This window comes from Sorex fumeus, unplaced genomic scaffold (assembly GCF_029834395.1).
Source record: "Sorex fumeus unplaced genomic scaffold, SorFum_2.1 ptg000009l, whole genome shotgun sequence".
Classification (NCBI taxonomy): Eukaryota; Metazoa; Chordata; class Mammalia; order Eulipotyphla; family Soricidae; genus Sorex; species Sorex fumeus.
The window spans coordinates 31,519,832-31,546,187 of NW_026606066.1; the positions used below are offsets into that span (position 1 = coordinate 31,519,832).

The 26,356-nt window shown below is 42.8% G+C and overlaps 1 protein-coding gene across 1 annotated transcript; it reads right to left on the reverse strand.

The window, feature by feature from the left end:
• Nucleotides 1–862: 862 nt before the first annotated feature.
• Nucleotides 863–23,137, reverse strand: PRKRA (protein activator of interferon induced protein kinase EIF2AK2). Its single transcript, XM_056110262.1, has 8 exons — nt 22,936–23,137; nt 22,131–22,300; nt 16,244–16,325; nt 13,651–13,729; nt 12,228–12,345; nt 8,380–8,474; nt 5,772–5,946; nt 863–1,497 (listed from the first exon to the last, which is right to left on the reverse strand). Exons 1-8 carry the CDS (start codon nt 23,001–23,003, stop codon nt 1,340–1,342), a joined length of 945 nt encoding a protein of 314 aa, XP_055966237.1. The 5' UTR covers nt 23,004–23,137; the 3' UTR covers nt 863–1,339.
• Between the last annotated feature and the right edge of the window lie 3,219 nt (nt 23,138–26,356).

Below are 26,356 nucleotides of genomic sequence, written 5' to 3' on the forward strand. Positions count from 1 at the left end.
GGCAATATGAGAGAGAGACGGATACAGCACAAGTTTGGTGCTCCCTGCTTGGGTGTATGTTGTGTGCTCTTGCCCCTCCCATCCCAGACAGAATGTCATTCCACGATGGACTTAAGGTTGACTCTGCAACCCAGGATCTTTCCCACATTCCATTTATCATTGTGTCATGGTGCCCAACGATCATACACACACGATTGCTGCATAAACATTTGCTGCAGTAATTGCTGGAGGTTTTGAATGAGGTCGCAACGCTTGCAGAGGGGCAGACTCTTTAGTTGGGGTGCTCTTACAGTCTAGTTGGCGTCATGAGCTGCTCAGGTAGTGCTTTCAGCACATTTCTTGGTCATCGTGTGCATGCACCTTTTAATTAAAGCTGAGCAAAGGGTTCTTAAGTCAGTTGAACATCATGCTGTTTTGAGGCCAGAAAATGCCTGCAGTGCAAGGGAGCCTGCAGAGATCAACCAGACCTGCCAGGATTGCACTTGGTACATGTGGGGACACTGGGATTTCAACTTCCCACCACATGCTTGCTAGATAGGTGTTCAAAACCACTATACATGGGCACCTCCTAGCTTAATACATTTGGAGCTGTTTGCTGAAAGGAGTTTTTCTCTGCCATAAAAGGCATGACCTAGTCCAGATTCCTTATGTCTGACAAAGGGATGAACAAAATGCTGCTGAGAACACATCATAGTGCTATCTACTCCCTGAAAGTCTGTCAGTGTGAGAGCAGGCACAGCCACAGAAAGAATGTGATTCCTGCACACCATACACATGGATCTCCTGGTGAACAACTATGAAGGGGCCATGGTCCAGTCAACAGCCAGTATTTAATAAAATGAACGGAGTCCTTTACAGCAACAGCTTTTATTACATAGACTGGAATACACAGCACACAACAATCATGACCTCTGAAATTTAACAATCATGTTCAAGAAAAGTCCATTAATGTTCTCCTTAGCACTGATTTCTTAGAATTCTTTTTCATAAAGCCTTGCAAAGAGAGGATAAGCACCAGTAAGACTTTTGCTAGCAACAGGTTTTATTTCTTCATCATTTTCATCATCAACATCAAACATGCAATTTCTTTCTTCTATGTACATGGCATTGTAAAATGGCTGCTACACTCTGTGGTACAAAGTTTATGAACAAAGTATACCATTACAAAGTTGAGCCATTTTAAAAAACAACTATGCAATAATTCCAATGTGGTTTGTGGATGGACTCTACAAAGATTTAGCAACGATATACAGACAGAAACATTTAATGTTCTTCTGGAGAAGGGCCAAAAGGGGAACTTGCTACAGGCTACTGACATGTTTTCCATGTTGCTCCCCATTTACTTTCTCTCTGCTATTATCTTTAAATATTGCAAAGCATTGTGAGCTGCATCACTCTGTGCATTGCCACAGGAGATCCCCGAGCCATGACAGACTGTGATGGGACTGGTGGATAGTTCAGCGAGACACTGATACTGTCCGTTGGCACTCAGTTCTTCTGTAAGGACATATTCAAACATGAAGGTTAATGCCAGGTGTACGAACAAGCAGATCCTTTGTAAAAAACCATACAGCCTTTATCACTGTCTTTTCCTGCAAGCATCCATGACATACTGGTGCTTCTACTTACCATCTTTGATGTTCTTGTATGAATAATGACCAAAACACAATTGCTCCACTAGGGTCAGTCTCCAACACAGCTGTGCTTCATAATTACCAGAGGGAATATTCCAGAACTACATGTTGGTAGAGCTCCTTCTAGCCCAGTGGTTATCAACTGCTAGGATCATGCCAGTCCGCAGGTGTAAAAGGGGTGAAAACCGTGCAGGATTCTAGCCTGCTCAATCAGCAGAGCAGAGCTGGGGGAGCCAGGGCCAGAATTGTACATTTTTAGAAAAAGCTCCCAAGGCAATTTTAACATAGTTAAATAATGTCTGCAAATTACTGAATCATCATAACTTTTCGAAAAGGGAACAAAAGTACCTTCTGGAGGGCAGGGGAAACTGTTTCCATTCTGAAATCTAAGGTTATTTTCAGTAGACCCAGGAATCAAGAAACACATTCAGGACAAAACCGCCCTTGTGTCTTCATACTTTTTTGGCAATGAGAGTCTAGTTCCACCTTGTATATGGGCTAGGGTGGCTTAAAAACAATAGCTAAATCCAGGAAACATATTCTTCTCGTCAACTGATGAATCACTTTTAATTGAGTTACCCTGAATTACAGTTATTCGTGACTGAATTTTAGACTCTTTCTAAAGATGGTTGAATGGAACAGGGGAAGAAATAGAAAGAGGTAACTTACAATTTTTTTTTAAATTTTAGGCTTCTCCAGCTATGCTCAGGAAACCCAGGATCTACTCCCAGCATTGCCTGCCAACTTGGCCAGATAGTCGAATGCTTGGGCCTGGCAATGCAGCACTGCCGAACCTAAAGGCGCTGGGAATCATCCTGTGGTGCTGTGGATCAAACTCAAGTCTTAGTGCATGTGAAACATGCACTTCTGACCCTGGAAACATCTCCCAGGCTTGAGTTTTGAGTTACCTATTTTAATTTTTTAAGTTATATCAGCTGAAGTTAATATAATAGAAAATTTCCCAACACAATGAATTTAATGTTTGAATTAAAATGAACATGTTAAAGGGATTTTGATTCTAACATCTAAGGCTTTATTTTTATTTTTTCAACTGACATGAAATTCACATAACCATTTTAAACAACTTTAAAGTGAGCTATTCAGCAGCACTGAACACATTTACTATGTTGTAAAACCATCACCTCCGTCCAGTGACATTTTTTTCAGTTCACTAGCAACACCACCCCCTTGATCAGTTGTGTTCCATTACTATCCTCACATCTCTCACAGCTTCTGAGTATCACCAAACAAGGGATTTAATATTCTGAATATCTGATATAACAATCATATAATGTGATTTACTGTGGCACTTTTCTTCACTTGATCTTTTAAAGTATTTCTGAGGTTCATCCAAGTTGTAGCATGTATAGAAACTAAATTTCTTTACAATGCTGAATTTTTATTTTATTGATCTGTAACAAGTGATTTATTCACTCATCAATACTAATGGTCACGGTCACGGTCCTCCTGTTGTTCATCGATTTGCTCGAGTGGGCCCAGTAATGGTTGGAGACTTTGTTGTTACTGTGTCTGGCATATCAATTTGGAATATATCCACCTTCTATTATATATAAGTAATGCTGTGAATATGTGTGCATAGGGAGTGAATGTCAGTTTTCTTTTCTGTTTCACAAATACCTAGGAGTGTCTGGGTCATAAAGTAACTCATGTGAGGAACTGTAAAACTGTTTTCCACAATAGCAGGAACCATTTTACCTTTCTACCAGCAATGCATAAGAGCTACACTTTCTCTAATCCTGGCCAACATTTGTCACTTTTATTTTCTTCATCATAGGAATCTTAATGAGTATGGACTGGTACCTCCCTGTAGTTTTCATTTATATTTTCTTGATGACTGTAACACTGAATATTTTTTCAAGTGTTGGCCATTTGTATCTTCTTTGGAGTTGACTGCAGAGAAATTACCCGAAACACTGTGGTTTTTAGATGGCTATTCTAGATGTAAGAAACTACTCTGTTTTTGACCTTCGGTGGATGGTGGAGGGGCCGTCCCAGCAGTGCCAGCAGACATCAGTGGACATGTGAGGTAGGAGCTCCAGCCTCTGGAACTATCTCTCCAGCCCAAGAACTCTTTTAGTTCTTAAAGTTAGTAAGAAGCTTCTGAGATGCATCATTAGTTCATAATCTAAAAAGTACCATCTTAAATTTCCAGATTCAAAACATTCAAGCCCGTATCATGACATGGTTAATCATTTATGTGTCACACACCCAATAATGGTGTAGAAAATTATAAATATTTCCTTGATGAATGGTCTCCCATTGCCTTTTCTGATCATCTCTGTTGGTACTCAGTTCCCATGTTCAGCATCATTCTCAGTAAGATACTATTATGCTGTACTTGATCCATCAAATACACATAGATTTATCAATCAAAAATTGGAAAAACTGGGGCTGGAGCAATAGCACAGCGGGTAGGGCTTCTGCCTTGCACGCGGCGAACCCGGGTTCGATTCCCAGCATCCCATATGGTCCCCTGAGCACCGCCAGGGGTGATTCCTGAGTGCAGCCAGGAGTAACCTCTGTGCATTGCTGGGTGTAACCCAAAAAGAAAAAAAAAATTGAAAATCCCTAAACCAAGTAGCTTTCCCATCTATTTTTGTTATCTATTTTATTTTGTTTTTTCCTTGGGGGCAGGAGGGTGTTTTTGTTTTTGGGTCACACCCAACAATGTGTCAGGGATTACTCCTGGCTCTGCACTCAGGGATTATTCCTTGTGGGCTCAGGGGACCTTCTGGGATGCTTGGGTCAGCCACATGCAAGGCAAACTCCCTACCCAGGGCCCAGCAGTTGTCTATTTTAATGATTAAAGACTAGAGAAAATACTGATGATAACTGAGATGGGGCAAAATGTAAACTAACATGTCACTATTTTTTGTCTCAGAATTGGCACAGATACAAAGTAAAGGCTTAGGACCCCACCCAACTAGAAATCACTCTAGAAAAGTGGCTACCTTTTTACCTCTCAAGCTGCCATGAGCTGTTTAATCAACTGATGCTACTAATTATTTCTTTAACCAAGAGTGAGTTTCCTCTCTCGTTTCTGCTTTATCGTTCCCCCTCATTATAAGAAGAATATATCTACCTTCACAAGATGAGAGATATCAGTATATTTGTAAATCAATATATATTATGTGTCACATAATAAACAGTACTGAGTACATAATAAAACTATAAATCTTAGCTGTTATTTTATTTAACTGTATAGATGTTATGATTATAAAAATGAGACATATGAATAATATAATCTGTTCTGCTAATTATATCATTCAAAAAATAAATTTAATCAGAACCTTTTAATTAATATATATATACACACATATATAAGAAATATATATGTCTTAAAATATGAGATTAATACCCAAGAATAGCTGAGATCAGCACCAGGAGGATTACTCCATAGCTTAGTGGCCACCCGGGCATTCTAGAGGAAAGGGCAGCTCAGATAGAGAAGGGAGCACCAAATAAAGGGTGTTTGGAGGATCCTCCCAGGAGGGGAGATGCATGTCGAAAGTAGACTATGGACTGAACATGTTTGCCACTCAATGCCTCTTTTGCAGACCACAATACCCAAAAGGAGAGAGAGAACACAGGGGATTGCCCTGCCACAGAGGCAGGGGGGGATGGGGGGATGGGGGTGGGGGGGATATTATCCATGGTGGTGGAAAATGGGCACTGGTGGAGGGATGGGTATCTGATCATTGTATAATTGAAACCCAAGCACAAAAAATTGTAAATCTACAACTGTACCTCATGGTGTTTCACTAATAAAATAAATAAATAAATAAAAAGAAAAATATATATGTCTTATATATATAAGTATATATAAAAGAAAACCTTTCATTTCTTAAGTGTATATATATATACATATATATATATTTTTTTTTTATTGGCCTAGCCCAACTGTTCTCAGGGTTTACTCCTAGGCTTCGAGCTCAGGGGTCTCTCCTGGCAGAGTCTGGGGAACTAAATATAATAAATATGATGTCAGGGATTAAGCCTGGGCTGGCTGCATGTAAGGCAAGTGCATTACCTATTGTACTATCTCTCTGGCCTGTTTCTTAAAACATATCTTAAATAGAACACAGTTTGGAATAATTCAAAGAATAAAATTAATACCTATATCCAAATATGTGATGTTAAAACCTTGCTCCTTGGCGATTTCACTAAGAAGCTGGATATAATCTGTATTTGGAATACTGAGAAGACTTCTTTTCAGTAAGTTGATCTTTTCACCAGGAGAATTCCTCAAGGAATGCCAAGTACATCCTAAAGAATGTCCAACTACATTTGTCTGAAAATCAGAAATGAAGATTAATCCTCTTAACTAGAACTGGATTACAACAATGATGCAATGAAAAGTAATAGGCACTCTTTTAGTAACTTGTAAAGCATGTTTATCTGATTATCATTTGCCTTTTTAATTTAACTAGCTAATAGTTAACAAGTACACACATACTTTTTTGCTTTGTTTAAAAAAAAAAAAGGGCCACACCTGGCAGTGCTCAGGGCTTACTCCTGGTTCGGGAATCACTCCTAAAAGAGGGCTGGGGGGACCATATGTAATATTGCGGATAAAACCCAGGTTGGATACATGCATGGTAAGCACTTTACCCATTGTACTCTCTCTCCAGTCCCAACAAGTACATGCTTTTAAACATGTGTCACAAGAGGAAAAGAAAAGCACGTATAACAATATACCAGTCTCTGGTCCACATTAACATCTTTTTTCTATTAATCAAATTTTTCCAGGGATGTTAATCAATGAGAAAGCAGCTACCTCATATATATCTGAGATCTGGGTTTGTCCCCAGCACCACCCAAACTGTATTATTTGTATACTGTCATTGAGTTTTTTCTATAGAATGAGACCTCATCTTATAAGCTTAAAGATACCGCTACAGTCCTCATGTCTCATTTTTCAAATAATGTTCTCACATAATGAACCACAAGATCAACCTATCTGTAATTAACAGAATCTCAAGCAAAATGTGTAGCCCAATCTCTGAAGTTCTATGTCCATATATCCAGCTGGCTACTCATCTATGTTTACTTAGACATCCTATATACACTTCAAGCTTAATTTATCTTACATTAGCTTTCCCTCAACTCCTCATTTTCTTTGTTCCCAGAACTATCAAACTGTAAAACCATCAACAAAGTAAAAATGTCCATTTACTCTTTTGTTCTTAAGTCCATTCAATTACTAAGCCCTTCAGTTTTCTAAATTTTAGTTTTATTTTATTTTTTCTTTTTGGGGTCGTGCCTGGTCATGCCTGTCAGTGTCAGGGTGTTTTCCTGGCTCTGTGCATAGGGGTCACTCCAGGTGGTGCTCAGGGGACCATATGTGGAGATTAAACCTGCTGGTCATATGCAAAGCAAGTGCCTTACCCACTATTTCTCCTACCTTCAGTTTTCTAAATTTTTTAATCTACCAGTTCTACTATGACTATCTCAATTTATACCATCATTAATTCTTATCTGCTTTCTATAAGATTTCAGTAGGATTTTTATTATTAATGTTCATTCATAAATGCGAACTGTTTCTTTTCTAATATGAAGATTATATCCTGCCCATTGTAGTTTACAATTCTTCAATAACTTTGACTACCCTTAGAATCAAATTAGGTCCTTAATTTAGTAGTATTTCTGTCCACAATCACCCCTCTTTACCTTTCTGGCCTCATTATTTGAAATTCCCTCCTTCCCTGCAAGTCTAGGTTCTAGTCAAACCAAATTATTTGGTGATTCTAGACTGTGTACACTTCACTTCCACAAGCTCTTTCTTCTCCCGAAAGTTCTTTTGCCCCTTTTTCTTCTATAGGTGTCACTTAACACTTCTTTCCAGAAGCCATCCTGAAACTTGCAGTCTTGGCTGTATGCCTCTTGGGATCAGTTTGTAAATTTATTGCTCTTTCTAGCTATAAAAATTCAGAAGCAAAGAGTGTCTTATTCACTGTATGCCAGTATCTAGTACTAAGCCTGACATACCAAATAAACTTACTACATGTCAGGTGAGTACATATATGAATGGATAAACAAGATAGGAATACAGTGGCACTGTAAAGGCAAAAAAAAGGCCTCATTGGTCTAACATCTTAAGATCCCATTCTAGGGCCTGGAGATTATTACAGAATTAAGGCACTCAGCTTGTATGCAATCAACCCCTTCAATCTCCAGAATCACATATGGTCCCATGAATAAATGACAGGAATGAGCATGGAGCAGAGCAAGGAGTAAGCCCGGTGCTCTTCTGGGTATGGTCCCTAAGCCATAAACAAACCAAATGTATAGATTCCACTCTGTATTCTGAATGAGGTTGCATTTCCTGAAAGTTCCTATCTGTTTGCTGCGGTCACTCTGGTTCATGCCTAGAATACGGACAAAATGGTTGAGGGGGAGGGAGAGGTATAAAACTGAACACAGAGATACTTTGAAAAAACTGAAAATTTAAAGATCTATATAAGAGGATATTAAAAAGGGACCAAAGTAATAGTACAGCAGGAAAAGGGTTTGACTTGCACATAGATGACCAGGTTTCAATCCCCTGGGCCCCTTTATGGTCCCTCGTGCCCACCAGGAGTGATTCCCAAGCAAAGAAGGGTATGGCCAAATTTAACAAAATAGGAAAGGGAAAAAAGAATGAAATTAAGAACAGTTTTCTACAGCAAGAGGAACTTAATGTGCACAATCACGTTAATATTGTAGGTGGCCAATTATGACTCACTAAAGGAAAGTGATTCTCTGGAGAAATTGTACTGAATTTAGCAAGGAATTTCTCAGCAGCATTCCTCTTGGCTTGCTTTTTCGATGCCCCCTTTCCTAAATAGGGAAAAAGAAATGGTAGATTAAGAAAAAAGAGTTCATATAGCATTGGATTTAATTAAAGAACAATCTCACGACTTTTATGCATTAGCCATCCCCTTACTGCCCTGGTACCTTTCCTGTATTTCATAGTTACTAGTTCTTTTCTTATTTGGGTTACACCAGAGGTGCTTGAGAGCTACTCCAGCTTGGCTACTGGAAGCCGGAGATGGGGGGTGTGGCTGGGGGGGGGGGGGTCATATAAGTTCTGGCTATACTCGTGGGACTCCATGGTATTAAGGATCAAACCCAGGACTACTTCAAAGTGCAAAGCACACATTCCATCTCACTGTGCTATCTTCCCAGTTCCACATACTGAGGCGCTTTATCTAAGAGATATAAAATCTCTATCTTTATAATGGGGTTGGAGTGATAGCACAGTGGGTAGGGCCTTGCACGCTGCCGACCTGGCTGACCCAGGTTCGATTCCTCCACCCCTCTCAGAGATACTGAGAGTATCTCGCCCGCACGGCAAAGCCTGGCAAGCTTCCCATGATGTATTTGATATGCCAAAGTAACAAGTGTCACAACGGAGATGTTACTGGGCCTGCTTGAGCAAATCGATGAAGAACAGGAGGACAGTGACAGTGACAGATCTTTATAATATAGTTATAACGTCAATGTTTATGCTTTTGATATGCAAAGCTACTGCACTTTCACCACCAAGGTGCCTAAAATCCTCAACCACTGTCCTTATGTCACTTCTATCTGGCCCTATCCTGCCCCCTTCATTTCCCTACTTGAAATTGCACTTCTGCAGTCAGAACATAAGTGTTTGTTTTCACTGGCTACTAGCCATTCCCTTTGTTTTATATACCATATAGAAGAGGTATCATCAAGGATTACTCCACTGGATTATTTTGCTTAATTTGACATTCTCTAGTTCTATGTTGTAGCAAAATCAGTAGTGTACTTCATTATGTATATATACCACAATTTTTTCCTTTTTTTTTTTTGGGTCACATGCAATGGTGCTCAGGGCTTACTCCTGGCTCTGCACTCAGGGATCGCTCCTGGTAGGCTCGGGGAACCTGGGGATCAAACTTAGTTCAGCCACATGCAAGGTGACTGTCCTGCCTACTATACTATCGTTCTGGCCCCACACCATAATTTCTTTACTTACTTATCTGTCACTTGGCATTCTGGTTGTTTCTAGATCCTGGCCACTGTAAAATGTGCTATAATAATACAGATGTGCACATATGTATCTTTCTGAATATTTTACTATTCCAGGGACTAGATGCCAAGGAATAGAATCACTGGATCAGATGTTTGTTCATAAAAATTTTTTGGGCGACAATTCCTGGAAAAGCTTGGGGGACCACTTGGTTGTGGAGACTGAACCTGTGTCTCCCATATGTGAAGCATATGCTCCAATTCATCAAACTACCTCCTTGGTCCCCATTTAAATGTTTTTTAAGTCTTCAAACTGTTTTCCATAGAGACAGAATGAGATGACGGTGCAAACAGTGAACAGGATTCTTTTTACCCCATCCACGTCAGCACTGGTTCTTTCCAGACTTGTTGAGCTAAGCCACTCTTACTGTTGTGAGATGGTAGCTCAGAGTCTGCTTATGGTGCTGGAGGTTCCAAACGGCAGGGCACTAAGTGGGCAGAACCGGGGGCTGAACTCAGGGCAGAGCTATATTCCCTGGGGCCCAGTGTTGCCTGTTTTTTTATTTTTTATTTATTGTTTTGGATTTGGGGCTATACCTGACAACACTCAGGGCTTATTCCTGGTTCTGTGTTCAGGGGTCACTCCTGGCAGGGCTTGAGGAGACCATATAGGGTGTTGATCAACCACACGCCAGGGGAGGCAGGTGTGTTACCTGCTGCACAATCTCTCCAGCCCTAATATGGCCTGTTTCTTTAACATGAATAAGAAAGGTATAGGAAATGTTCATATTAAAACACCATGAATACTAGCCACTTTAATGCTTTTTTAAAAAAGATTTGAAAGCTGTAAAAAAAAATAATTACCTTGATAAATAAGTACTTTAAAAGCAAATGAAACTGAGAACTAGGGAGGTTAATTTGCTTCTTTGACAATCAAGAATAGAATTACAGTGGAAGCTAAGGTCCTGCCGGTGTCTGATCCTGCACTTCCTGAATGGCCCACATTACACCTAAAAGTAAAAAGTTGCTCATCATTTCAAACATCTAGTCAAGGTAAACTTCCATCTTGAGATACTTTGATATATACATGCTAGCGATGTTGAAATGGGAATTCTTATTAAAAATTTTTAAAATGAGTGCTTTTTTCAGGGCTGGAGCAATAGTACAGGGGTAAGACATTTGCTTTGCACACAACCAACCCAGGTTCAATCCCCAACACCACCACTCAGGACTAATCCCTAAATGCATAGCCAGGAGTAAGTCCTGAGCACTGCTTTGTGTAGACCCCAAATCAAAATAAATAATGCTTTTTCTCGTATTTGTGATTTTTTTTCTTTTTGGGTCACATCCAGCAATGCACAGGGTTTACTCCTGGCTCTGCACTCAAGAATTACTCCTGGCAGTGCTCAGAGGAACCATATGGGATGCTGGGAATCGGGTTGGCCGCGTGCAAGGCAAACGCCCTACCCGCTGTGCTATGGATCCAGCCCCTCGTATTTGTGATTTTTAACAAAATTACAATGTAAAGAATTCAAAAGGATAATTTCTACTTCATTTTTATCTTACATTATCACTTAAAAGGATTATTTCTATTTTGTTTTATCTGAATGCAAATTTTTGCCATTTACTGTCTTATACATGTTTTGGGATCTGCGGGGACAGGGGACATTTGACTATGCACAGGACTGAGTCCTGGCTCTGTGCTCAGGTGTCACTCCTCATAGGGCCTGGATGGAGGGCCTCTGGGGATCAAACCCAGACAGGCTGCATGCAAAGGAAGCTCCTTAACTGCTGTTATATCTCCCTAGTCCTCATTAATTGTCTAATTAGTCATCTAGCTTCAAATGTATTCTTCTAGTTCTTCTATTCTCTGAACAATGAAATTGACTCCAAGTGACTATTACTTTTTTTCTTCCGTTTGAATTAATTTGTAGGGATAGGGGTACCAGGGATCATACCTAGCTCTCCTGCATGCAAAAGCACACACTCAGCCCACTGAGTCATTTCTCCAGCTTGTTTGAGATTTTAGAAGTCACTAACATAGCAATCAAACCTGTTTAAAGAATTGTTAATAACCCATAGTTTAAAATAGCAACCCATAGTTTAAGAAGCTTGGGGGGAAAGGCTGGTGCAGGGGATGGAATCCAGGGCCTCAGATTTGCAAAGGCAAGAGCTCTACAACTAAGTTGTATTCCCAGCCCCTAAACACCCACTCCTCCCAATAATTACTATAACACTGTTTTAGTTTTTGGGTCATACTTAGTGATACAGGGGTCACTCCTTGCTCTGCACTCAGGAATTATTCCTGGAGGTGCTCAGGGGACAACACGGGAATGCCAAGGATCAAACGTGGGTCGAATGCATGCAAGCGAAGCGCCTTACCCGCTGAACTCTCTCTCCAGCCCCATCGCCCAAGGATTCTTAAGTCAAATATTTATACTTAAATTCAACTACAGAAAAGATAAGAGGCCAAGAGAAGTATATTGATTCTTTCCCATAGGAATATCTGAAAGAAGATCACAACAGAAATTTCTAGTATTTCATCAAAGAATTTCAAATGTCATCAAATGTATGAGAGTACAAAGAACTAAGTACCAGTTTCCATATACGACTCTAGTCTGCAAATTGTGGTATATTCCCTCTTATGAGCAGGTCCTCCCTCCTGGGAAAGTGTATATTCAGGAAGTCTCCAACCATGATGAATAGCCAATTCCTACAAAATTGAGATATTGAGAGGTTTTAATGTAAGTTTTATTAGGCAATTGTTTGATTATACAAACGGTATTTTTCCAAAATTTTCATTTCATTCCTATTTATTTGAAAATAGTGATATTCTATAATGAAAAATGAGAAAACGCTCTATTTCCCAAAAATTTTTCTGCATTTTATATCTTACAAGCCCAGTCCCTACTGGGCTTAGAAGACAGTACCAAAATGGATGCAGTTTCCTGCTATGAATAGTGTTCTTCCACCAAACCACTGTAAAGTTGATATCAAAATGTGCAAATGGAGAAATTACTATCATCCTCTTTGAGAACATCAAAGAATAACATTAAGGCGCTTGCCTTGCATGCAGTTGACCCAGGTTCAATCACAGCACCACATATATTTCTCCAAGTACCACCAGAAGTGATCCCTGAGCATGGAGTCAGGAGTAAACCCTAAGCATAGAGCCAGAAGCCCTGAGCATCACAAGATGTGGATCAAAAACAAAAACAAAACAAAACAAAAATGACAGCTAAAAGTCTCACCATATACTCCCAATTACAGAGGAACTTCTAGTTATATACATTTCCACACTGCCGATTAACGACTGTAGGTTTTTTGGTTTTTTGTTTTTGGTGCCCTGCTTTAATGGTGCTAGGGATCAAACTCATGGCCTTCTACATGCGAAGCATATGTACTACCACTGAACTAAATCTTGGCCCCGGTTAGCCACAATTTTATCAAGAGCAGCTGAGCAGAGGGAGCAAACAGGCTTTGACGAGGCTGAGGATAGGAGGGAAGGAAGACCACAAAAACTCTTAGCAGGAAAGCGTGAGGAGGGGAATTGTCCAACAGAGCACATGGATAATCTGCCAAAAGGGAATCTGCATGCAGAAATTCAAAGCTGAATATATTTGTAGAAGAATAAGCAAATAAACAGATTACTTCCCTTTTCTTGAATTAGGTTACCCAGTTGGGGCACTTTATAAAGTCTTCTGTCTCAACAGAAGCAGAAAGAGTTTAGTCACGTGAGTGGAAAGAAATACTCTTATAATACAGAGCACTCTACCCTTGTGCACTGAGGTTCTGATGATCTCAAATGAGAACGGGACAAACCAAAAGATGATACTATATGTGGAAAAAAATCCAAAACACAAACAGGAAAATAATTTCAAGTTAGTGCTGTGATATATAATGATCTTAGATTGGAAAACAAATTATTGGACAAATCTTATCTTTAAAATATGAATTCCTATCCTAGTACCCTTTTTCAGTAATAAAGGCATTCAGCAAAGGGAAACCATGTGCTTACCTGTAATGACCCAATAGGATTAAGCTGGTTCTTTGGTTGCTTGGAAGGGTCAGGCATTAAGGGATCAGGAGCTGCAAAACTGAATGTTCAGTAATGTTATTAAACAATTTCTTCCAAATTATTAAATAATTGATCAATGTTTTCTATTTAACTCACTTTGCCTTTGCTCTTGCTATTTCTTCTATATGGAAAGCCTTTTCTCTCTACCCTTCTAGAATAATCTAACAACCCAAGGGGTATCTCAAAGGCTAAGAAACCAACCTTTTTAAACCAGCCGAACAGAGTTTCTACTTCCTTTGAACTACTATAAAATTTGATTTGACTCTGTCTCTAGGAAATTATTTTATCATAAATTAGATATTCTTACAAATACATAAAATTTGTCCATTCATCACGCTATCACTGCTCTATTCAGTCTGTAAATTCCTTCTATACTGTTCATGTATTACTTACCTGTGACAGTTTTGTAATACTTTGTACATAATAAGGTTGGGTTTTTTTTGCTTTTTGGGTTACACGCAGCGATGTATAGGGATTACTCCTGGCTCATGCACTCAGGTATTACTCCTGGCGGTCCTCAGAGGAACATATGGGATGCTGGGAATCAAACCCGGGTCAGCCGCATGCAATGCAAATGCCCTATCCGCTGTGCTGTCACTCCAGCCCCCATAATAAGTTTTAATAAAAACTTATATGAATAAAACAAATTGTTACAACAACACAAAAAAGAAGAATGTCAAAGAGCCTTGTAATTGAGTCCTTTAGCCCCCAACTGTAGGTAATATAGATTATAAATGTTACCCATCCAGGTAACTATGGAAAAAGTATGTATTTTCTCAGTCCTGGGAAAATTATTTCAAGAATTATGTGTATCATGAATAAAAGGTCTGTGTGAATCTGGTTCCAGCATGTGGAGACTGTGACTAGGGAAAAAGTGAACAATCCCTTCTGAAACTTCGGAGATTTGGTAACTAAAAGTAAGCTGCATTCCAAGGCTACTGCCACCAGGGCCAACTAAAAGTTATTTCTTATCAATTACTAACAATTAATGTAGTTTAGGTATAGGCAAAATGAAGTTATTTTCTGGGGTTTTTTTGTTTGTTTTTTTTTTTGGGCCACACCCAGAGGTGCTCAGGGCTTACTCAGAGGTCACTTTTGGTGAGTTCAAGGGACTCTATGTGGTCAGGGGATCAAACCCGGATTTGCTGTGTATAACGCAAATGCTCCACCCACTGTAGTATGTCTCCAAAGATTTTTTTCTCTTTTTAACTGCCAGAGTTTCAGATTGTACATAGCGGGATGAATATTTATTCACAGTAACAAATGTGAAAGCTATCCAGTGAATTGTAATAAATAAGTGAGAAAGTCCTTATATTAAAGCAGACCATATTAGGCCTGATTAAAGTTTAGTAATTCCCATCTCATCCGTTAAGAAGCACAAATATACAGTAAAGTTAAGTTGTATTTGCTAAAAAGTGAAGTGCCTGTGTGCAGAGAAGAACATTCCAAACATGCTTTTATATATTACCGACTTTGGATGGATCTTTGAACTTCACAGAAATAGTCTGGTAACAGCTACCATGTTTTTTAGCATGTCACACAAATTAGCACAAATCATTTATAATGTATGACATAGAGAATTAAGCATCCAAGGTTTGGCTAGTTCTAAAATACCCGAAAGGTTTTGAAATACTTAGAAAAGGGAGGAGTGTAGGGCCAGAGATAGTACAGTAGGCAGGGAGCTTGCCTTGCACTCAGCCAACCTGAGTTTGACCCCTGAAGTCTGCCAAGAGTAATACCTGAGTGCAGAGCCAGGAATAAGCCCTGAGTATCATGACATCACCAGCTGAGGCCCAATCCCCCTACTCCTCGGAGGAGCACAGCATGAGACTAAACACATCCTATGCTAAACACTTGCTATGACCAAAGAACAAAAATCTATCCTAAATTCCCACTGACCTCTGTTGTCAGCAATGAGCAAATCATATTAGTTTGTGGTGCAAGTACATTTGAGTATGTGCAAAGGGAAGAATTTGAAGGCATACCATGTCCTAGGACATGCTGATTAGAAATCAAAGGAATCAAACTTATGAGCTGCTTCAGACCAATACTCTCCAAAAGCAGCTAAAATTCAAGCACATCTATTTTGGAAAGATATGTTAAGAAAAAACACCCTGCTTAATATCCTCTTGAATCTGCCATACTGACTACATAAACAAAAACACACAGCTCTTTGTTTTCCTTCTTTCCCATTAGAATTCCCAAAAGAATACTTTTAGCTGATTTTTATCCATCTCACATCTGTTTCTTCAGTGTAGAAATAAGATCTTAATAAAGAGTTACTTCCAGAAAAATTACAGTTTTCTGTACCACAGGTGATAACAAAAACACCTTAATTCACAAGTGCCATCATTTAATAGTTAATTGGGAGATTAAATTTCTTAAGGATAAAGTTATTTTTAAGGAATAACAGATTTTTCATGAGGATACAGAACTATTTATTTATTTTGTTACTTCTGTGAGCATTCAAATCTTTAGTCTTACCTCGGCCATGATATTTTTGAGCTGCAGAATAAAAAGAAACTTAGCTCACCAAATACTTGCACTGGCTTTCAAAATGTTTATGGCAGCCTCTGCAGCTCTATGTTTCGCTAACTTCTTACTTGTACCTTCACCTGAAATGAGGTTAAAAAGAAAAAGATTTGATATACTGTCAAAATAAGAGCTTATACTGATGTGTTTATAATACAAACAACAGTGCGACAGTATATATATGTACATATAATATTGATATATATGCTTATAAGTTACACCCTATGAAAGCAGTGAAATCAGTATATTAAAGCGTTTTTAAAATTCTACATACTTAATTCTATGCATACTTATATAAACATTTCTACATTAATTACATAAAAGACAATAAAGTAGACTATGATATGCCTCTAAAAATATGTAACTTAGTGTTTTACTCTTTCTTTACTATGAGAGAAGCAAACTCTTCTGTAGTAAGAAGTTTCCTTTAAGGGAACTATTTACAGCAATACTGTTTCACAGCAAAATAGGTCCATTTGATTCTAACAGCCTGTCCTATACAGGATTTAAGCCCCTCACCCACCCACCTGGTTATGTAGTCCTAGCCGAAAATTGGGTAGAGCTGGTAAGATTTAAGGATTTCTTTCTAAAGATTTCTTTGGGAAGAAACAGACCTATATTCCATGTATTCCATCGCCTTTATGGAGTTGCTAAGGGGGGTTGGTGGAAGGGGATAGGTGTGACTAATCACTGAGATGTCTAAATTTCAATAGATTGAAACATCTGGTAAATGGTAAATTCAACTAGGAGTTGTAAGCCTTTCAAAAATGGCATAAGAATGCTAATGTTCATTCCTTTGGTGTGGCCAAAGTAGAGAAGATATGGAAAAAGTTTTAAGTGTGATCCTCAAGTTGAAAGAACACACAAACCATATCCCTTTCCCCAATGACAGAGGTTTTATGAACACAGCAGAGAACGCAAGCCAAATCCAAACCCTCAGAGAGTACACAGTCTCGAGCAGCGTTTCCTCCTCAGAGGTATGTGGAAAAAGAAGTACATGCTACATCAGCCTCAGTGCAGGCTTGGGAAGGTACATGGCAAGGGCAGCTCCCCAACTCTTGGCAAGCATTCTGAAAGGCTTTACAAAGGAAGAAGTAACTGTATGTATGTCTGAACGATTAATAGACGCTAACTAAGGTGAAGAGACTTGGAGAATTAGAAAGCCAAGCACATCGCACCTGCGAAGAAATGCTCAAGGTTGCACAAAGAACAGTGTTCTCAGGAGCCCCAAGAGGTTGTGGTTTAAGAACTTGAGGAAATAAATTTTGAGATAAAAGACTAGAGGTTAGAAATTGGGGGGCAGGGTTGATGGGGAGCGTGGGATAGTCTTCTAAACATGTTCTTCTCAAACTTTAATATGGATAGGTATTACTGAATTGCCAGAAAATCTCATCTAAAAAAATGCACACTCCAATCTAGATTCAGCACGGGCTGGCCTGTCACAGGGCCTGCTAGTTTACGTTATAATGAAGTACACAGTCAATCAAAGTGGTGTTGCTGATCATTCCTTGAGGAGCAAAGTTGTAAGTCATGGTAAGAAATTAGGGTTGGCCGACAGCGCAGCAACTGTGGCACTTGTTTTGCACAGCCCAACCTGGGTTTGATCCCTGGAATCTTGTATAGTTCCCTGGGCACACCGAGGAGTGATCCCTGAGCAGAAATCCAGGAATAAGCCCTGAGTATCTCTAGATATGACCCCAAAACAAAAAAGAAAAGAATTTAGTATTTACCCAGGAGGTGATGGGGAGCCACCGAACATTTAGTTTTGGTTTTCTGATGGGTGCGGAGGAATGGAGGCCTCTGAAGCAAGGCTAAGGTGTTTCCCCACAGATGTCCAATCAATTGGACTAGAGGGCAATCAGATGGTGCTCAGTCCCAACACTGCTGAGGATCATCAGGGCCACCCAGGAAGTGGAGTGGGGAGAACAGGGGAGGAAAATGTGGTGCCTGAGATCAAACTTGGGTTTCAAAGGATGTGCTTCAGTCTTTTGAGTTATCACTCCAGTTCTGAACACATACTAAAAAGAAATGTAAGAACAGATTTGAATACTAAAAAGTTAACTCTGGTTGTCACCTGCAAAATGGACACCCCAAGACTAGAAACTGAAAGAACTAAGATCACAACAATAATCCAAGCATATATGACCATGGCCTGAACAGTCACTGGAGGAAGATGAGAGAAACAGATTCATGAGATATTTAGGAAATAGTATCTGGTGAGATTGGATGAGAATGTGTATGTGGTGGCTGGGGAGTTAGGGGATGGGGCAGTAGGACAGTCAAAAAGATAAAACTCAGTGCTGGAGAGAGAGTATAGCAGGTAGGGCACTTGCCTTGCAAACAGCCGACCAGGGTTCGATCTCTGGCATCCCATACGGTCCCCTGAGCACCGCCAGGAGTAATTCCTGAGTGCAGAGCCAGGAGTGACCCCTGAGCATCGCTAGGTGTGGCCCCAAAACCAAAAAAGAAACAAGAAGATAAACTCAATTTTCTACTGCAAACAAGTGAATGGTAGTGGTGCCTTTACTGAGCTAGGAAATGTACTTGAGGGACAAGACCCATTCAGTTTGGGACACTCAAGTGTCTTTGAATCAAAGAACCAAAGGGATGGGGTTCTGCAACCAGACCTGAGCTGAAAATAGAGCATTCTACATTAGCAGTCTTATGCAGTATTGGAAGCTTGGAGGCAGAGAAGCTTGCACAAGACAGGACAGCTGAAAAGACAAGGCACAACAGACCACAGACGTCAATTGGTAAAACAAACGGAAGGAGAACAGACTACTACTTACACTGAGAATTTGATTTATATACAAACTAAAGCAGTAATGCAGTGCTGATTCTATGCTCACAAAAGAACTCTCCAGCAATCCTTGAAGAGATTCAAAAATTTTTTTAAAGTGGCTTCAGCAAAAACAGTGGAAATGATTTCAAGCTCATAAACAAATGATGCCTTCAGGAAACCAGATGGTGGAGCTTCAGTTTACCTGAATTTTTTTTAATGTTGGGGGGGGGGGCATTCTTCCAAACTAAATTTAGTATTTAATATTCCTGTGCTTGAGGGTTCCCCCATGGAATAGCCTGGCAAGTTCCCTGTGGCACATTCGATATGCCAAAACCAGTCAGTCTCACAATGGAGACGTTACTGGTGCCTGCTCGAGAAAATCAATGAACAATGGGAGAACAGTGACCGTGATGCTTGAGGGCTGGAGTGATTAGTACAGCGGGTACAGTATTTGCCTTGCACATGGTCAACTTGGGTTTCATCTCTGGCATCCCATATGGTCCTCTGAGCACTGCCAGGAATAACCCCTGAGTGCAGAGCCAGGAGCATTGCTGAGACCCAAAAAGCCAAAACATTTTTTTTTAATTAAATATATTCTTATGCTTCAGTCCTCTGCTCTACCAGCTGAACTGGAGCAACAGTACAGCAGTAGGGCATTTGCCTTGCATGCGGCCGACCTGGCCAACCCAGGTTTGATTCCTCCACCTCTCTCGGAGCGCCCGGCAAGCTACCAAGAGTATCTCGGGGGCTGGAGCGATAGCACAGCGGGTAGGGTGCTTGCCTTGCATGCAGCTGATCCGGGTTTGATTCCCAGCATCCCATATGGTCCCCCTGAGCACCACCAGGAGTAATTCCTGAGTGCAGAGCCAGGAATAACCCCTGTGCATCGCTGGGTGTGACCCTCCAAAAAATAATAATTAAAAAATTTATCTTAACCAAGAGTATCTCGCCTGCACAGCAAAGCCTGGCGAGCTATCCATGATGTATTCTATATGCCAAACACAGTAACAACAAGTCTCACAATGTTACTGGGCGCACTCAAGCAAATCCATGAACAATGGGAGGACAGGGACAGGGATTGTTACGCTTGCAACTAAATATATCAGTCAGCAATAAGTAGGCAACTTTATAAATGGGCAACTACAGTTCACGTTGAAGCTGAAGCTCACAGACCATCATGTATCTGAACTGTAAAATTCCACTACCATGTTAAACTAGTAACATTACTTAATGTCTTTCCAAATCTGTTTCTGCATGTATAACACAAAGGAGCTAACATCTTATTAAAATACTGGGACATGGGCTAGGTATGTAGTTCAAAAGCAGAACTTCAAATATGAGGTCCTGGGTTAGACCCTGTAACCACCAAAAGTGTTACACTGTCACACTGTCCTCCCATTGTTCATCTATTTGCTTGAGTGGGCACCAGTAACAACTCCATTGTGAGACTTGTTGTTACTGTTTTTGACATATCTAATACGCAAAGAGGGGCTTGCCAGGTTCTGTCCTGCCGGCGGGATACTCTCAGTAGCTTGCCGAGCTCTCCGAGTGGGACGGAGGAATCAAACCTGGGTCGGCTGTGTGCAAGGGAAACGCACCACGTGCTTGTGCTATCGTTCCAGCCAAAAAATATTAAAAATAAAAAAATTTTAAAATAGGTCCAGAGGGTTCAGAGAGAGAGAGTACCACAGGTAGGGATCTTGCCCTACAGACAACTGACCTGGGTTCAATCCCCAGCACCTGTATGGTTCCCCCAACCTTCAAGGAGTAATCTCTGAGCGCAGAGTCAAGACTAAGCCCTGAGCACAGCCAGGTGAGCCTATCCTGCATTAAAAGTACAAAAAGATTGTACAGGGGATAAAGTGCTTGCCTTGCAAGTGGCCTGGCCCTAGTTTAATCCCTGGTATTGCATATGGATCTCTGAACACTACCTAGGAGTGATCTCTGAGCAGAGCCAGGAGTAAGCCCTGAACACAGCTGGGGATAGCCCCAAAAACATATTTAAAAAATTAAAGAATATTAAATAAAATACCGGTATAATTTCATAAAAGGAACTAGAAGCTAAAAGATTATAATAGTATAGTTGAGAGTTTGTCTTCCTCGTTTTGTCTAGATGTAGACGGAAATGTGGTACAATGGCTCAGATACTCTAGGGCATCCCTAGAAAGGAAAAGGCTCAGAAAATTCTGGGGTCATGTCTCCTGAGTCAAATGATTGCCATCTGCTATTAACTATGAAATGTGATAGCACTGATAATCTTCAACCTTTCTAACAAATTACCTTTCTTCTTCTCCCTAGTCCTTGGAAGAAACCTAGGAAAATCCTAAGTTAGATATCTGAACTTCTCTTGACATCTGAGGTCAAAATCAGGAAGATTATCAGAACTTGCAAAGTGTGAATCATCTCAGTTTCAAGAGCCTGCTCTTCATAGTTGTCTATGTTGAAAGTGGCCCTTTTTTCTCTACTTAAAACCACAAAAACTTATTTCATTAAAGATATCATTCATTTTATAACTTATTTATCAGTTGTCTGCAGCTCCTTAAAAAAAATATTACCAGCGTGGGGACGGTGCTCAACGACAGCATTATATGTTTGAGGCTGTGAGCTCAATACCTAGTAACTCCCCTTCTACTGGAGTGCCAGGCTAAATGCCACAAGAAATGGGTCTCTGATGCTTCCCAAAAGAATGCTGGAATGTGAGAGCAACAGTCAAGAGTTCCACCCACAGCATGCACCACAAACAAGTGTGAGCCTCACATCAAAGTGCGCAACTCCCAAACATCACAATAACAGAGGGAAGGACTTGCATTAACAAATCGTAACAAAAGCAAACGTTGAAACAGACATTCTGAAGCCTTGTTCAGACACTGTCCCGACTTCATGCCTGCTAAAACAGGGAGGGGTAATTCAATCCTCCGCACTTGGTACAGAGAAGTGCCTCCCGTCTACTCTACTTCGCTAAGAGGTTCAGCAAGAAGCTGTAACGGCCAAGGTGAGAGGAGAAAAATACCAAGAACTCGAGGGGCGCTTTTTCCAAAGGGAAAAGCAAACTCAGGGCACTGAGCACAGCACTGCTGGCTGGGGGAGGGCCCGGGGCCTTACCGACCTGTGCAAGTTATGTCACCGACGGTGACTCGGAAGGTGAATGTGGGCACGTGTATCTGCACATCAGACTTTTCGCACTCATAAACCGGGATGTTCTTGGTCTTCATGCCGTATTCGTGTAACACTTGAATCGGGGTTTTCCCTGGCTTAGCTGTAATCATCTTGCCCGAACTGCAACACAAACAAGCCCACAAAAAGAAGGGGGGGTGTGTGTGTAAAAAAAAAAAGTGTTTTTGCATATTTTTGCATATCAGCGCGGGGAGGGACGCAAAAGGACTCACAAAGGCCCTTTGGGCATTCACGACCCGCCACAGAGGAAGCGGCGTCAAGGCTGTCCCGCGGCCAGGGTCAGAGCAAGTGGGGTAGCGGGGTCGGGGCGTGGGGAGAGGGTGGGGGTTATTGAGAGGGGGTGGGCACTGCCAGTCCGCACCCCCTCACCCCCAAGCAGCCCCGCGGTGGCGGGAGAAGGCAGAAGGCTGGGAGCTCTCTCCAGGGCGGGAAGGCCGGAAGGAAGAAGGCTCGTGCGGGAGGCGAGCGGGTGCAGCTGCCGGGGCCACTCGCTTTCTGGGACCAGCCCTTCCAAAGCCTCCCCTCCGCCGGCCCGCTCCGGGGGTCGCCGCCGGAGGGGCGGGGCCAGGCCGCCGACCAGGGGGCGGGGCCGAGCGCGGGCTCTCCGTCGGGGGCGCCCCCGCGGCCCTACCCAGAATGCCTCCCGCTCGCCCCCTTCCCCACCTCCCGCTCGCCCCCCCCCACCCCCGCCGCCCCCGGCCTGTGCCCAGCTGGGCCCCGCTAGCCCGTGCACCGACCTGAACGTCCCGCCGTCTTCGCGCTCCGGCGGCGCGGCCGCCGCCAGGCGATGCCTGCTCTGGGACATAGCGAGAAGAGACGGCGAGGCGGCGCGGGCGAGAACAACGCGGGGCAGCAGTGTCCTTGCCCCCTGGCTCGGCAGGTCCGGGAGAAGCGCGCTCCTACCGCCGCCGCCGCCTCCCCCTTTCCCCTCCCGGCCTGCGTCCCTCTTCGGAAGGAGGCGGGCGGGCGGGCGGGGGTGCGCTCCGGCCGCCGAGCCGCGGTGCTGCAGCGCCGGGCCCCGCCCCTCGCCCCGCCCCTTCCCGGTACTAGCCCCGCCCCTCCCTTTGGCCACGCCCCTCCCTTGGGACCTAACTCTTTCCCTCTGCCAGCCCCGTCGGACTTCCCCGCCCCCGGGTTTCTAGCGCTCGCTTTTCGCAGATGGGGAGCTCACGGCCGCGGGTCCTGATCCCGGAGAACGCGGGTTCTCCATCCGCAAGGCTCACAATCTGGGAGGCCTGCAGCTCAGCCTGAGCTGCCTTCCTTTGTTTTTGGTGGCTCTGGCGGTGTTGGAATCGACTGCCGGGGAGGGGGCGCCGCGCGTCACTGCAGATTCCCGGGTTCTAATGTGAGCTCGGAGCGCCTTCCTGGGACCCAGACGTTTGAGACTCGCGTTCCATCCGCCCCTCCCCACCCTGAGCGCTGCAGTCGGTTCATCCCAAGCAGGCCCTCCTGCTAAACGGGGCTCGCCGGGATGTCGGGAGACCCCTCCCCTCCTGTTCACTGAGCTCCTTTGTCTTCTGAGCTCTGGTTGCAAGGGGAATGCTGGGCCGGCAGGTGCCCCAGCGGGCGCCCTGGATGTGTGGACCGGAGCGGTCCTGTGCGCCTGATTCGCAGCATGTGCGCTTTCTGCGCACCTGTGTTGCTTGTAATGGCGCTTCCGGGATGCATTACCTTTGGGGAATCACACAGTGACTTTTACTTGCGCCTGTTCTATAGGGACTCTTGTCTGTATGTGCTTTCCTGTGATCTAGAAAATTGCTTTGCACGGTAATGTTCGCACAAGAGACTTTACAGGATAGTCTTTATTTTTGCTGGGGAGTCCTGGATCCTTCAAAGTGTATACGGGAACGGGGGGTGGGAGGGGACTGGTGAGGTTTTAATAAAATTGATTTGCGTTAGAAGCTTGAATTAACCCTATTTTCCCTTATCTCTACCCGTCCTACATGTGCATATAAATTACTATTCACGATGTAACTTTTTTTTTCTTTTTGGGTCACACCCGGTGATGCACAGGGCTTACTCCTGGTTCATGCACTCAGGTATTACTCCTGGCGGTGCTTGGAGGACCAAATGGGATGCTGGGAATCAAACTGGGGTTGGCCGCGTGCAAGGCAAACGCCCTGCGGGCTGTGTTATCACTCCAGCCCACGATGTTACATTGTAATTAATATTTCGTTTTAAGTACCACATAGCCACTTTTTCCAAACTTTGACTACTTCACTATTGGAATTCAAAATTTCTCTAATTTGTAGATAAAATTTATCTTCAGTCACACAATTTCTTTAAAACAAATTAATACCTTAAGAAGCTCTTTATTTTAAGCTTTTACTTATTTTTTTTGAGGGGGACAAGTAAACCCATTGGTGCTCAGGGCTCACTCCTTGCAGTGCTCAGTGGACTATATAGGGTACGTGGGATTGAATCCTGGTCAGATTCAGGCAAGGCAAACAAATTACCAGCTGTACTATCTCTCAGGTACCCTTAAGAAGCTCTTTAAAGATTGCATAATTGGGAGGGCCAGAATGATAGTATAGCTGATAGGGTATTTGTCTTGCACATTGCTTACCCTGGTTCAATCCCCAGCATCCCATGTGGTCCCCTGAGCCCCGCCAGGAGCAATTCCTGAGGATAGAGCCCGGAGTAATCCCTAAGCATCGCTGGGTATGATCCCCAAACCCAAAAATAAAAATAAAGATTGCATAATTGGGATAGTGATGGAACTCAAAATGTAGGTGTGACCCCATTTCAAAAAGACGTCTATAAGCTTCATAGTGATAAACTATGTCATAGTTTATCATTTATATGTAAATCTAGCGGGCTGGAGCCATAGCACAGCGGTAGGCTGTTTGCCTTGTGCGAAGCCGGCCTGGCCGAGCTGGGTTCAGCCAGTTCGATTTTTCCGCCCCTCTCTGAGAGCCGGGCAAGCTACCAAGAGTATCTCGCCCGCAGGACAAAGCAAGCTACGGAGAGTATCTCACCCCCTGACATATTCAATATGCCAAACACAGTAACAAGTCTCACAATGGAGACGCTACTGGACCTGCTGGAGCAAATCGATAAATAACAGAAGGACCATGACTGTGATGTAAATCTAGCATTATTTTATCATTATTTTATGAGAGTCTCCTGCCCCCGCGCCTGGCTGTCCTTGCCGAGGCCCCTTGGAGGGGAGCGGGATGAGTTTCCCTACCCACCCTGACCAGGGCTCCAGCAGTCGAAGACCTCCAGAACCAGCCACCACCATGCTGAGACCACTCTCCACATACATGAAGGTACCAGCAGAGGAACAAAGGCATGCGGGTCCCGGGGCTGAGATCTCCAAGCCTGCTCGAATTGGGGCTGAGCATCCTCCTCCCAGATCCTCCATTTTCCAGTAGGCAAGGGCCACACCCACCAACTGACTCCTGGCACTGTGTAATTCCATCAACGGCCAAGACCCAGAGACTATTAAACCCAGCTCCCAGAAGCATGTGGCCGCATTCGCTTCACGGCTGTGTGATACCTTATTATCTCATTCTTACTTTGGACAAAATGGCATGCTACTGAATGTAACCTGCCCTCACGGCAGAGTCTGGCAAACTCCCTGTGGTGTACCCTGTGTAAACACACAAAAATAAAAAGGGCCTGCGGTCTATCTCTCCCGCCGCCCGCGTTTGGTAATCACAGGCCGTTTCCCCACTCCACGGGGGTCGATGGCGATGGTCAGGAGAAGGAAGGAAACGAGGCCAAGCTGGTTGGTCTTAGTGATATCGGTGGGCCCCACGGGTGACTTACGTGAAGCGGGGAGGAGAAAGACAGTCACTTTCTCCCCACCCGCCTCTGCCACTTGGGACCCAGGGTTGCTGGGTTCTTGTCTCGCCTCGCAGAAAGGAATTTCAGGAGTAGACAAGCAGTGAAACAAATAGATTTTATTTGGAGGATTTTTAGGTATGGAGGGAGGGAGAGAGAGTGAGTAAAGTTAGACACGAAAGCATGAAAGTACACATTTCAAGAGGGGAGATGCGGGCAACACATGTGCTCGGGCACCACATGTGCTCGGCCACGTGGGTGCAAGCAGCACATGGGCTCAGGCAGCATATGCACGCTCTTCCTTTGTTCAAGGTGGCCTTTATAGGGTTTCTCCAGCCTGTCCCCACATGAGGCCTCTTTCCAGGTAAA